This window comes from Typopeltis vanoorti, chromosome 4, assembly GCF_054136105.1.
Source record: "Typopeltis vanoorti isolate ZY-2024b chromosome 4, IOZ_Tvanoo_1.0, whole genome shotgun sequence".
NCBI lineage: Eukaryota > Metazoa > Arthropoda > Arachnida > Uropygi > Thelyphonidae > Typopeltis > Typopeltis vanoorti.
Genome location: NC_143552.1, coordinates 90,114,546 through 90,127,515, shown reverse-complemented (window position 1 = coordinate 90,127,515; position 12,970 = coordinate 90,114,546). Strand labels below are relative to the sequence as shown.

General features: G+C 39.7%; 1 protein-coding gene across 5 annotated transcripts in view; it reads left to right on the top strand.

Moving 5' to 3' along the window:
* LOC150107489 (protein quick-to-court-like) overlaps positions 1-12,970 on the top strand; it is a 191,847-nt gene that overhangs the window by 162,803 nt on the left and 16,074 nt on the right. For all 5 annotated transcript variants that reach the window (XM_090391340.1, XM_090391341.1, XM_090391338.1 and 2 more), the window contains one exon: positions 3,508-3,642. In XM_090391340.1, the coding sequence (XP_090247466.1) occupies positions 3,508-3,642 (135 nt within the window). The remainder of the gene's footprint in view (positions 1-3,507; positions 3,643-12,970) is intronic.

Sequence of the window (12,970 nt, the reverse complement as noted above, 5' to 3'; positions counted from 1 at the left end):
AGTGAATTTAATGGATGAAATTCAACACCTTCAGAAACTTATAAGTTTCTGAAGGTTGTATAAAACTGATCCAAAAGAAATATTTCAGCAGATAATCAGTAGAGAGAGAGAAATGCGGGTGTCACTCCTCGAAATTGAGTACTAGTGTGGTTAGCAAGGGTATGTGGACTAGATTTTTGCTTGGAGAGTGGTGTATGATTGGAATGGATTGCCAGAGGTGGTTGTGAGTGCCTGACAACGAATGAGTTTAAGGAGAGATATGTCAGGGATGGTGTGAATAATGCCCAGTGTGGGTGATCTCCCCGAGACCACTAATAATTATTTAAATTAAGGGGATATTAAATCCCACATTGTTTTAAAACCGAATAAAAAACTCAAAGATTGGAATCAGAGAGCTTCATGCCGAATATAGTAAAACTATAAAAATATCGGCGAATACTAGCGTGAGCTAATGCCATGATGTAATAACAGCATACATTTCCTAGGGAATGTGTTTTTACATTATGGAAAATACCGAGAATAGCGATCAGAACTTTACCACCTTTGCTACGAGTTGCCCGGTATTGTACTACGTACTAGGACTACTTGCATTAGCTCATGCTAGTATTTGCCAATATTTTTATAGTTTTACTATATTCAGCATGAAACTCTCTGATTCCAATCTTTGAGTTTCTTATTCGGTTTTAAAACAATGTGGGATTTAATATCTCCTTAATTTAAATAATGTTTATATCGCTGAAATGAAGCCTATTGGCTCTTTATAATTAAGCCACTAATAATATTAATACTAATTCTTTTGACTGCGGCAATGAAAAGTGGAGTAAATTATGTCATTTAGATGATGTAGAAGGTCATGAAATCATGTTTGTTCCTGTTAAGGTTTAATGAAGTACAAACAGCACACTGAAAGAATTAAACACATGTTTATGTTTCCAATATTTCATCTCTGCCACAGAAACATCACCTGAGATACAATATGAATACTGTTATGATACGTGCGCACGCACACACACAAAAAAAGCATACCCAAATTCAGTTATAGAAAAAGAAAATAACAGTAGCCTGTCTTTTCAAGACACTTTAATCATGTCATGTGCTAACAGTATTCTTTCTTTCTTTCTTATAAATTAAAGATACCAAGAAATCATATTCTTGGGTTCATCCTTTATCCAAGTGTAAGCAAACAAAGTTTGCACAGAAATCACTTATGACAGGGCAACTCGTATATAGAGGCTAATGACTTCATCAATAGAAAACCTATCTGCATAGGTATATACATTCACAAACTTTCCCATTATCCTCCTTTTCAATATGGTATACACAGAGCCACCACCCTCCGTTTCAACCAAACTTCTCTCATAGACTGAATCTCATTTATTCATTACACCTTCCTATCAATGGCTGCAATGCTGATAAAATTAACGGAATATTTTTCCTTTTCTACATCTCACATCCCTCCCAATATATAGATTACAGTAATTCTATTACTATTCCTTTTATCCAAGGTACCTCAGAAAACATAACCAGAACTTTGGAGAAATATAATCTCCATACTGCTTTCAAACTCTATTTGAAGCTAGCCACTTATCCACTCTCCTAAAGATCAGTTTCCACCCCCTATCTGTTCCAGGGTTCCTTGTTCTCGCAGCTTATCCTATTATGATCAAATTAGATCTGTCAGCATCTATTCTGACCATAATTATTATTATTATTATTATTATTTAGGCCTCCAAGGAGTCAAAAGACTCATCATGGGAGGTCCTTCTTAGGAAACACAAGTCTATCTACACTCATTGTGGATAGTCCCCTCCTAGGAAACACAAAGTCTATCATACCACTCTTTAAACTCATTGACCGTTCTCGCTCTCACCACACTATCAGGCAATGCATTCCACGGTTCAACCACCCTCCACACAAAGAAACCACTCCTCACCCTCTTGCTCACAGTTTCCTTTCGTAACTTCCAGGGATGGCCTCTTGCAATCACTCCTTCCTGCTGTTCAACCAAGCGAAAGAGCTCTCCAGTGTCAACCCTGTAACCACCTCTCAACAGTAAAAGTCTCAATCATATAACCTCTCATCCTTCTATTCACCAAACTCTGCAGTCCACATTCCCTCAGCCGATCCTCATAACTGACATTATACAGTCCTGAAACTGTCTTTGTTATCTGCCTTTGTACCCTTTCCACAGTTAATTTATCCCCTTCAAATCCTGGAGACCAAATCTGAGAAAACAATAGTCTAAGTGTGGTCTGATCAGGGTCTTATACAACGGAATGATAACTCTTTTATCTCTGCAGGTCAGTGTCCTTCTCATTATTGCAGCAATCCTCTGTTACCTTCACCACCTTTGCAATATGTCCCTTGAATTTCAGGTTTCTATCGATCATCAACCCCAGATCTCTTGTCTCCCCTACTTCCTCCAGTATAGCTCCTCCAATAGAGTGTGCAGCATCTCATCGATGTATCCCAAACCTCAAGACCTTACATTTTGCTGCATTAAAAATGTTAAAAAATTGCTACCCCAGTTATGGTCAGATTTATCTGATGATGCATTTGGACACTTTGCATTGATTTTGTGAAGTGAAGTAAAAAATAAAAACTGCTATGGTCATTGTAGCAAATACAAACTCAACAGACTGCTTTTTTTTTGTTTTCAATCACAGCAGATTCAAATATCAAACAAATTACTATTATTATATGACACCTCCAAATAATCTAAAGCCTCACTGTGGAAAGGCACACTACTCCACTAAACACAACTCTGTCTCTCCTACATAATTCTCCAACTACACAACTATTTTCAACACATAATGTCATCTACTACTCAGCACCAATAGCATTTTTTTGCCTGTAAACTCTGTTCTCTTAGTTGATCTGTCTGCAGGATGAAAACCCAAAGTCTCTGGGGGGGGGGGGTGAATCCCCCTATTGCCGCTGTATGAAATCAGTTAACTCACTTTCAACTGAAAAAGCTCATATAAAGTTTCTTCTCATCACAACGAGAACTGAACTCAGGTGTTTTTCAATTGAAGGACCCAAACTAGATCTGTCTCCCAAATATTGGAAAGAATTAACTGCTTCCCAAATATTGGGAAGTTTCACAATATTTATTAAGATTTGCACCTTTGTGGCACAACCGAAAGAACAACAACAGGTTGTGTGAAACTTCCCAATATTTCGAAAGTTTAATTCTTAGACCTCCTTCCTACCAGTCAAGGCTGTCTGTCAATGTTCACAGAGTTCACCAGATCTTAGGACTTTAGACTTAGTGAAAACATAAAGTGAAAGATATTAATTAGTCTTACAGCTGAATATTTTTCACTTTATTCTTGTGTTATTTGTGTATCATTACAATTTTAATATTGTATCCCAGATGACGTTTCTTTGACTGAGATAGTAAACTGGAATATCATTATTCTGTTCATTATTTCAACAGCAACAAGTCTAGTTTTAGCAAATATATATAAAAATCTTTATAATTAAATTGACTGTGTTTCTTTATAGGTATCAGGAACTCCGACCATTGTTTGATAAATCCCAAGAAAAAATTGGACATTTAGAAAATAAATTAACTGAAGTTCAAAGAGAAATGGAAGCCCAAGAAGAGTGGCATAGTCAAATGTTTCTGAAAATGTATAGGTAAGAATAAAAGGAAGACACAGAAAAGTAGGAACTTTGCTCTGTCAACCATCAGTATAGAATATGTCAGAGCAAGATATAAAAATCTTTAAGTTGGTGAGCAAGCAAAGCAGAAAAATGACTAAGTAGTGTATCTGATCATGAACAGCGTTTCTTGTACTTGTTTGTTCTGTTTAGTCCAGGTTTTTATTAGGATTGTTGTTCACCCAGATTATTTTGCTATAAATATTGAAGTTTGTTTAGATTCAAAATTTGCTATTGTGTAGTGCACTCTAGATCTAGATCCCAGGATTTGGAATTTTTTTTTCTAGTCTGCTCATTCATAATGCCATCGTATAATGTATAACTGAAGTTTTAGTTAAATGTTATTTTAACTTCTGTATTCTGATGTTTAATGTTTATTTTCAGCACATTTCACTAAAATAACATTTTAATCCAATTTATCATACTTTTATATGCTGTTTGGACATATATTATCTTTCAGTTAATATTATTAAGGTCCATATGGAGTATATATATTTATTACATGAGATCAATTCTAAACTTGTATATTTCTATCAAATCTGCCCTTAAATTAATTCAACATATCAGCTTCACCCATACTCTCTTCCTCGCCAATTCTCTACACAATTTCCACAACACAACCAAAATGAGTGTCACTGTGTTAAATCTTCTAGGATAGGATGCATACCTCAATTAAATCACCCCATTCATATCTGTGAATCAAGTGCTATCCGCAGTCCATATCTAGTCACAGATGTAAACATTGATGATCTAATGCCTCACATACCAATTTTACCTTTGCTATCTGATATCAGAGAGTTGTGTATGGTGGAGCAGTTTCAAGGAGGCAGAGGGTTACAAGTGAGGTCCCACAGGGCTCAGTACTAGGACCTATATTGTTTAACCTTTATATCAATGACATTGCCAATGGATTCTATCTATCTCAATGGCTTTAACAGGCCTTTAAGGCCCACAACCCTCCAAGCATGCTTGGATTTTGTAACCGAAATACGAGGATAGAATGGTCACCCCTATACCTCGAAGTATTCCTGGCTGCATTCCTGTGTGTGTTCACAGGGCCGGTTTCTTTGCTTGCGGGATGAAAAACGCCAGATAAACTGGCGGAAAAAACCCTGCTGTCCACGCCCAAGACTGGCTAACTTGGCTATGGCTGAGGAAGATCCTTCAGCTCCTCACATCGTTAATGGGAATTGAACCTAGGACACTCCTTTCCCAGTCATATGGTTGCGAAGAGCAAAGCCACTAGGCTAACCATGCGGACAGATCGCCAGTGGATTGCAAGGGGATATTCAGTTGTTTGCGGATGATGCAAAGCTGGGAAGGATTATTAGTAATAGTGCAGATGTGGTAGCCCTGCAAGAGGATTTGAATGAGCTAGATAGATGGACAAATGAATGGGAGTGCCAGTTTAATGCAGCAAAATGTAAGGTCTTGAGGTTTGGGAAACATCGATGGGATGCTGCATACTCTATGTGAGGAGTTATACTGGAGGAAGTAGGAGAGACAAGAGATCTGGGGTTGATGATTGATAGAAACCTGAAATTTAGGGGACATATTGCAAAGGTGGTGAAGGTAACACAGAGGATTGCTGCAATTATGAGAAGGACACTGACCTGCAGAGATAAAAGGGTTATCATTCCGTTGTATAAGTCTCTGATCAGACCACACTTAGACTACTGTTCTCAGATTTGGTCCCCAGGATTTGAAGGGGATAAATTAACTGTGGAAAGGATACAAAGACGGATGACAACGATGGTTTCAGGACTGTACAAGGATAGTTATGAGGATCGGCTGAGGGAATGTGGACTGCAGAGTTTGGTGAATAGAAGAAGGAGAGGTGATATGATTGAGACTTTTAAACTGTTGAGAGGTGGTTACAGGGCTGACACTGAGGAATTCTTTCGCTTGGTTGAACAGCAGGAAGGAGTGATGACAAGAGGCCATCCCTGGAAGTTATGAAAGGAAACTGTGAGCAAGAGGGTGAGGAGTGGTTTCTTTGCGTGGAGGGTGGTTGAACCGTGGAATGCATTGCCTGATGAAGTGGTGAGAGCGAGAATGATCAATGAGTTTAATGAGCGGTATGATAGACTTTGTGTTTCTTAAGGGGGGACCTCCCCTCGATGAATTTTGACAGACTTTATGTTCTTAGGAAGGACCTCCCACGAAGAGTCTTTTGACTCCATGGAGGCCTGAATAATAATAATAATAATAATAACCTTAACTGTGTAGCTGCTGTATTTGCTGCTCACAAAAATATATCAAGTTTTTCACTTAGATGCATCAGCCATAAACCATATTTCTGAGCCTACCAACTATCCTAACACATTCAACAAACTTTGAAGCACTACAATATTAGCCTTGCTCTTTATCACTTCCAACTTGATATAGGGGCAGGAGGTATTTGTTGGAATGTTTGTGTAAAGAATGCTCCCATTTTAAATAAGTTTTTGGAATAATTAATTGTAAATAATTGTGTGTTTATAAGTAAGAGTTGCTGTAAAAGTTGTGTGCTTGCAATGTTTCTAGTGGGGGCTTGTTAGTCTAAGTTTGTTTATGAAATCATTAAACTTAGAGCTTAGTATTGTAACTGGTGAAGGAAAGATAGCAGTATTTTCGTATTTGCAGAAATTTAATTTTGAATTTCAGTCATTTCATGAAATGTGAGGTGTGCTATATGAATTCATTTGATTATGTAGATAAATTACAGATATTTAAGGTGGATGGATGGAAGGAGGGTGTGTGCAAAATATGATCTGAATGAGGACTTGAGGAGTGGTAACGTATTATTATTATTCCAACAAGGATGAATGAGAGTGAAAGTGAGAAGAGGGGGTCGAGAGTTAGAAAGATTGAATGATAAAGAGAATGTGTCGTGAGATTCGGAAGTTGAAATGGATTGGATGAGGCAAGAAATGAAATGGATGCAGAATGAAATGAAGAAAATTCGGGTAAAAACTATCAAAATAAATAATGATGGCATGAAAGAGTTAACGAAAGATGAGCGAGTGGCGTTGTATGGCGACTCCATTATTAAAGGTGTGCTGGAGGATAAAATGCACAAGGTATGTTTTCCAGGCGCTAAAATGAGTAGAGTGATTGAGGCATTGGATATGAGGCAGAAGCGAGCAAAAGAGCTAATAGTATTAATAGGTACAAATGATTTGAGAACGGACAAAGAGTGTGTCAGAATGGATATCAGGAGGCTGCTTAGAAGGATAAAAGAGAATAGTGTGACAGGAAGGGTAGTTAGCATATTGCCTAGGTATGACTGTGGTGAAATGAGACAGAGAGCAAGGATTATGAATGATATGATGGCTGAAATGTGTGAGTAGACGGGAGTACAGTTTGTTAATGTGTGGATTGAGTTTGAGGAACGAAGTGAGCTGTATGGGAGTGATGGACTGCATCTGAGTGGTTATGGTGTGAGTCGCTTGGAGAGACTGCTGCTGGAAGGTAGAGAAGTGAATAGAGAGAATGAATCAGATCGAGTGGGAAGTGATGTGGAAGAGCAGAAGAGTAAGACAGGAGAGATTGCAGAGGTGGTTATGAATGGGGAAGTGAGTGGTATGAGTATAGAAAATGAGAGAATGGGTGTGCAAGAGGAGCAGGGAAACGGGGAGGCTCAGGGTGGACAGGGGTACACAGCATGAGAAAGGTGGATGCTCAAAGAGGAGGTAAGCATGTGTAGTCAGAAAAGGAATGGGATGACCAGGGATCAAGAGTAAACAGTTGGAATTGAAAAGGGTTTTAAAATGAAGAAGCAGAAAGGGAAATGGCCCCAGTTGAGCATGGAGAGATCACATCGAGTGAGTGGTATCAGTGGAACTAGCTGTAGATCCAGAAATGAGCTGTTGTGTTTGTATACTAATGCTAGAAGTATAAGAAACAAGGCAGATGAAATGGTTGCACTAATTGCGTCTGTTCACCCAAAAATTGTCAGAATAAGTGAGGCATGGTTGGAAGAGGATGACATCCTGTCAGGAATAGAGATGGAAGGGTATGGTGTGGTTCGTGAGGACAGAAGGGATAAAAAGGGAGGGGGACTGCTATTGATGATAAAGAGTTATGTCCATATAAAGTAGAGATGGAAGAGGGAAATAGTGCCAGTGGTTTTGAGGCAGTATGTTGTGAGATAGAGGTGAATGGAATCAAAGACTTGGTGGGAATTTGTTATAGACCAGGTAATGTGGATGGTGGTGATAATGAAATGTATAATCAAATTAGCCAAGTAAATAACAAAAAGGGTGATCATTATGGGTGATTTTAATTATGGCAATATAGACTAAAATGATGAGATAGCAACTGGAAGTAAAGAAAATGATTTTCGAAAGATAACTACCTCAGACAGTATGTAACAGAGGGCACACGAGGATTAAGGGTCTTGGATTTGGTCATCTCATCAGAGAATGAGGTGTCAAATCATCCACCAATTAGTGAGAGTGACCATGACGTGATTACTTGGGTAGTTGCCAGCAGTGCAAGGACCTCTGTGAGAAAAGAGTATATGTGGAACTACAAGGGGGGGGGGTGATTATGAAGAGCTCAGGAGACAGCTTGCGGGTGTAGTGTGGAATGAGGAGTTAGCTGGAAAAGAGATCAATGCAGCTTGGGGGATTTTCAAAAACTGTTTAGTAGATGCAATGTCTAAATGTATTCCAAGGGTGAGAAGGTTAAATAAGGTGCGTGTGAAATGGACGAATAAAGAGATTAAGCATGCAATATAGAGAAAAAGGGCACTGTCGAGGCCGCAGAAGAGAAGTGGAAATAACCAATTCTATGAGGTCTACAAAGACCAAGCAAGCAAGGAGGGTGACTTGGTTGGTGAGGGTAGCTAAAGAGAGGTATGAACAGCAGTTGGCTAATGAAGCCAAAAAGAATCCTAAGGAATTATTTCGATATGTAGCCAGCAAAAGAAAAAATAATTATGGAAGGATGACATTGATTGGAGAAAATGGTATAAAGACAGCTGATGCAGAATGTGTGGTGGAGATACTTAATGAACAGTTCATAAAGATCTTTCAATCTTGTGAATGTGACTTCATGGAGGGATTGAGAACAGTTGGTGATAGGGAGGAGAGACTGACTGGGTGAGCAAGAGGTGTATGGGGAGTTGAGTAAACTAGATGTTATAAGGCGGTGGGACTTGATAATATATCACCGCATATTCTGAAGGAATGTGCCAGAGAGTTGACACCTGCCTTGACATATATTTTTAATACGAGTCTTGCACTTGGTCAAGTTCCTAAGGAGGGCAAGATTGTGCGACTTCATAAAGGAGGTGATCGAACTCAAGCATCAAACTATAGGCCTATCTGTGTGTGTCAGGTGTTGTGGTTGAGTTGTTGGAGAAGCTTGTGAGAACTAGGATCCAGAGTTGGGTTGACAACAATGGTATAATCTTTGATGGACAGCATGGATTTGCTAAAGGGAGGTCATGTTTTAGCAATCTACTTACTTATTACAATAAAGTGCTTCCTTGGACAGAGGAGAAGGATACACAGTAATATACTTGGATTTCGCAAAAGCTTTTGATAGAGTACCTCATGATAAGTTGACAGTCAAACTAGAGCAGATGGGGTTGGATATTAGATTAGTGCATTGGATTGGAGACTGGCTATCTGATAGGTATCAACAAGTTGTGTATGGGAGTGCAATATCCAGGAAAAGAAAGTCACTAGTGGAGTGCCTCTGGGGTCTGTTTTAGGGCCATTACTATTTAACTTGTATATTAATGATATTGGCGAAGATTTGGATGGAGATATTCAGTTGTTTGCAGATGATGCAAAGTTGGGACGAACCATAAAGAATAGTGAAGATGTTGTGGCCTTGCAAGAAGACTTGAATAAATTGAGTGATCGGGCAAACAAATGCGGATGTGAGTTCAATGTTGCAAAATGTAAGGTTTTAAAATTTGGAAAACAAAGATGGGATGCAGAATTTATGCTTGGTGAGAATATATTGTTGGAAGTAGAGGAAATAAGAGATCTGGTGGGTGATAGTGGATAAGGATCTAAAATTTAGGGGACACATTGCCAAAATTGTGAAGACAACACAAAGGCTTCTGGGAATGATGCGAAGGACACTGACGTGTAGAAGTAGGGAGATTCTTGTTCCGTTGTATAAGGCTTGGATTAGGCCACACATGGTCTATTCTGCCCAGATTTGGTCACCGGGTTTTCAGAAGGATAAAGAGATGTTGGAAAGGGTCCAAAGGAGACTGATTAAGGTAGTTTCTGACCTCTGGAATGTCGAGTATGAGGAAAGATTGACAAGATAATTTGCAGAGTCTGATAGAGACCTACAAGTTGGTAAGGGGTTGTTATAGGATCAATGCCGGAGAAGTTTTACAGAGAATAGTGGGAGATCAGGGGAGGACCAGAGGTCATCACTGGAAACTGTATAAAGAGGGTGTGAGTAGAGGAGTGAGAGGCAGGTTTTTTTCGTGCAGAGTTGTGAATGATTGGAATGCCTTGCCTGAGAATGTGGTGTCTGCAAAGAGTTTGAATGTGTTTAAAAACACGGTATGATGAGCTACGTGCGTGATAAAAGGACCTCCCAGATAAGTCTTTGACTCCATGAAGTTTTGGGGTGGTAATAATAATAATTCAGGCTTCCATGGAGTCAAGAGACTCATTGTGGGAGGGTTCTCCCTAGGAAACACGAAGTCTATCATACCCTCCTTGAACTCATTGACTGTTCTTGCTCTCACCACTCTATCAGGCAATGCATTCCATGGTTTAACCACCCTCCACTCAAAGAAACCACTCCTCACCCTCTTGCTCACAGCTTCCTTTCATAACTTCCATGGATGGCCCCTTGTCATCACTCGTTCCCACTGTTCTATGTGAAAGAACTCTCCAGTGTCAACCTTGTAACTACTTCTCAACAGTTTAAAGGTGTCAATTATATCACCTCTCCTTCTTCTATCCACCAAACTCTGCAGTCCACATTCCGTCAGCTGATCTTCATATCTAACATTGTACAGTTCCAAAACCATCTTTGTTATCTGCCTCTGTACCCTTTCCACAGTTAATTTATCCCCTTAAAATCCTGGGGACCAAATTTGAGAACAGTAGTTTAAGTGTGGGCTGATCAGGGTATTATACAATGGAACATTTCTGCAGGTCAGCATCTTTCTCAGTATTGCAGCAAACCCCCCTGGATTACCTTCATCACCTTTGCAATATACTCCCCCAAATTTCAGTTTTCTATCAATCATCACCCCCCAGATCTCTTGTCTCCCCTGCTTCCTTCATTCAAATAAGCAGCCTCCCATCGATGTATTCCCAACTTTAAGACTTTACATTTTGCTGCATTAAACTGATACCCCTGCCCATCTGTCTAGTTTATTCAAATCCTTTTGCAGAGTTGCTACATCTGCACTATTACTAATGACCCTTCCCAGCTTCAAGTCATCTGCAAACAATTGAATATTCCCCTGCAATCCATTGACAATATCATTGTCAATGACATTGTCAATGGATTGCAGTGGAATATTCAAGTTCGATTCTCGTCGCGACAGGAGGAATCTTTATCTGGACGATTTCAATCGAAGGTGAGTTAGCCGATCTCATACGGAGGTAGCAGGGTTTTTTCTCCCAGAAACTCGGGTTTTTCATCCCGCATACAGACAAATCGGCCCTTCAGAACACACGCAATTTACAGACAGAAAATACTAGTGTGGTAGTGGTGGAGGTGAGTGGTAGATGGCATTGATCGAGATGATTCGTAGTAGAGGTTCGGTGTAGTAGTTGAGACAGTTGTAGGTGTCCTCCCGCGACGAGTCTTCGAACTCCTTGGAGGTATCAGGAATAATAATAATAATAATAATATACAGGTTAAACAATACAGGTCCCAGTACTGAGTCCTGTGGAACCCACTTGTAACCTTCTGCCTCCTTGATGTTGCCCCAGCATACACAACTCTCTGATACCTATCACATAGCCAATCCTGAATCCTGTTGGTTAACCCAACATCTAAACTCATGTGTTGCTGCAACTTAAATATCAGCTTATCATGTGGCATCCTGTCAAATGCCTTTGCAAAATCCAAAAAAAATGCCAGTATATGCCTTTCCCTCATGAACTGCTCTTGTAACATTGTTATAAAAGGCAATCATATTACTAAATCAAGGGTGCCCCATTAACAAATCCATGTTGACTCCCACAGATAACACTACCTTCAAATACCCAATGCTGTATATTATTATTATTATTTGACACCTCCAGGGAGTGCATAAACTGATCAAGGGAGGGCACCTACTCTACAACTCTCCGTCTCTACCACTCAACCTCATCGTCTACACCAATACCATCTACTGTCCACCACCACCACCACTAGTATTTTCACAGACAATCACAAACATGCATGCCCAGGGCATGATTAGCGAGTGGTTAGTGTAACTGGAGAGCAGTTACACTAACCACTCGGGCAACCAGGCCGGCATGGTCCCTCACTAATTTCTCCAAGATCTTAACAACTACTGATGAAACACGAACTGGCCTATAATTAGACAGGCCAGTGTGCTACCTTATGCAATGGCACTATCTTACCTTCCTTCCATTCTTTGGTTACCTTTCCCATAGCCAGACTTTCATTGAAAAGCCAGGTCAACAGAGCTATCAGTTCTTTAGCACATTCTCTCAAACCCTTGATGAAATACCATCCAGTCCCATAGCCGAATACTCTGGATGTCAGTAATGACATCTAGAGTACTCAGTATTTGAAACGCACTCTCCTCTAAACCTTGAACCTGCCCTAGCCCTCTAGTATTAAAACTTACTTCTCCAGGATGAAATACTACATTAAAGTGTTTATTGAACAACTCCACTATGTCCTCTGCATCAGTCACTCGAATTCCATTTTTATCCCACAATGTCTTTCTTCCAAAACATTCCCTAGGATTTTCTTTGGACCTTAGTGCCAATCTCTTCTCGTATTCCAGTTTTGCCTTCTTCACCATACTAGTCACTCTCTCTCCTGGCCTGAGACATATTCCTCATGCATCTGCTCTCCACCCCTCTCCTTATATCTCTTACATAATCTCTTTTTCACCTACAGTTCCTGTTTGATATTGTTTGTCATTCACTTTACACCAAATTGTGTCCTCTTCTTCACTCGTGGAATAGAGCTTACTATTGCTGCTAACAAATATTCCTTCACAATTTCCCAAGTGCTAATGATATCTCACCCTTCCAATTCCTCCCTCCATGGAACTGTCGCAAGTTGATATCTAAGACTATTATAATCACCTGCCTTATAATTCCACACACATTCCCTTTTCTTTGATACACCTGCATGACTG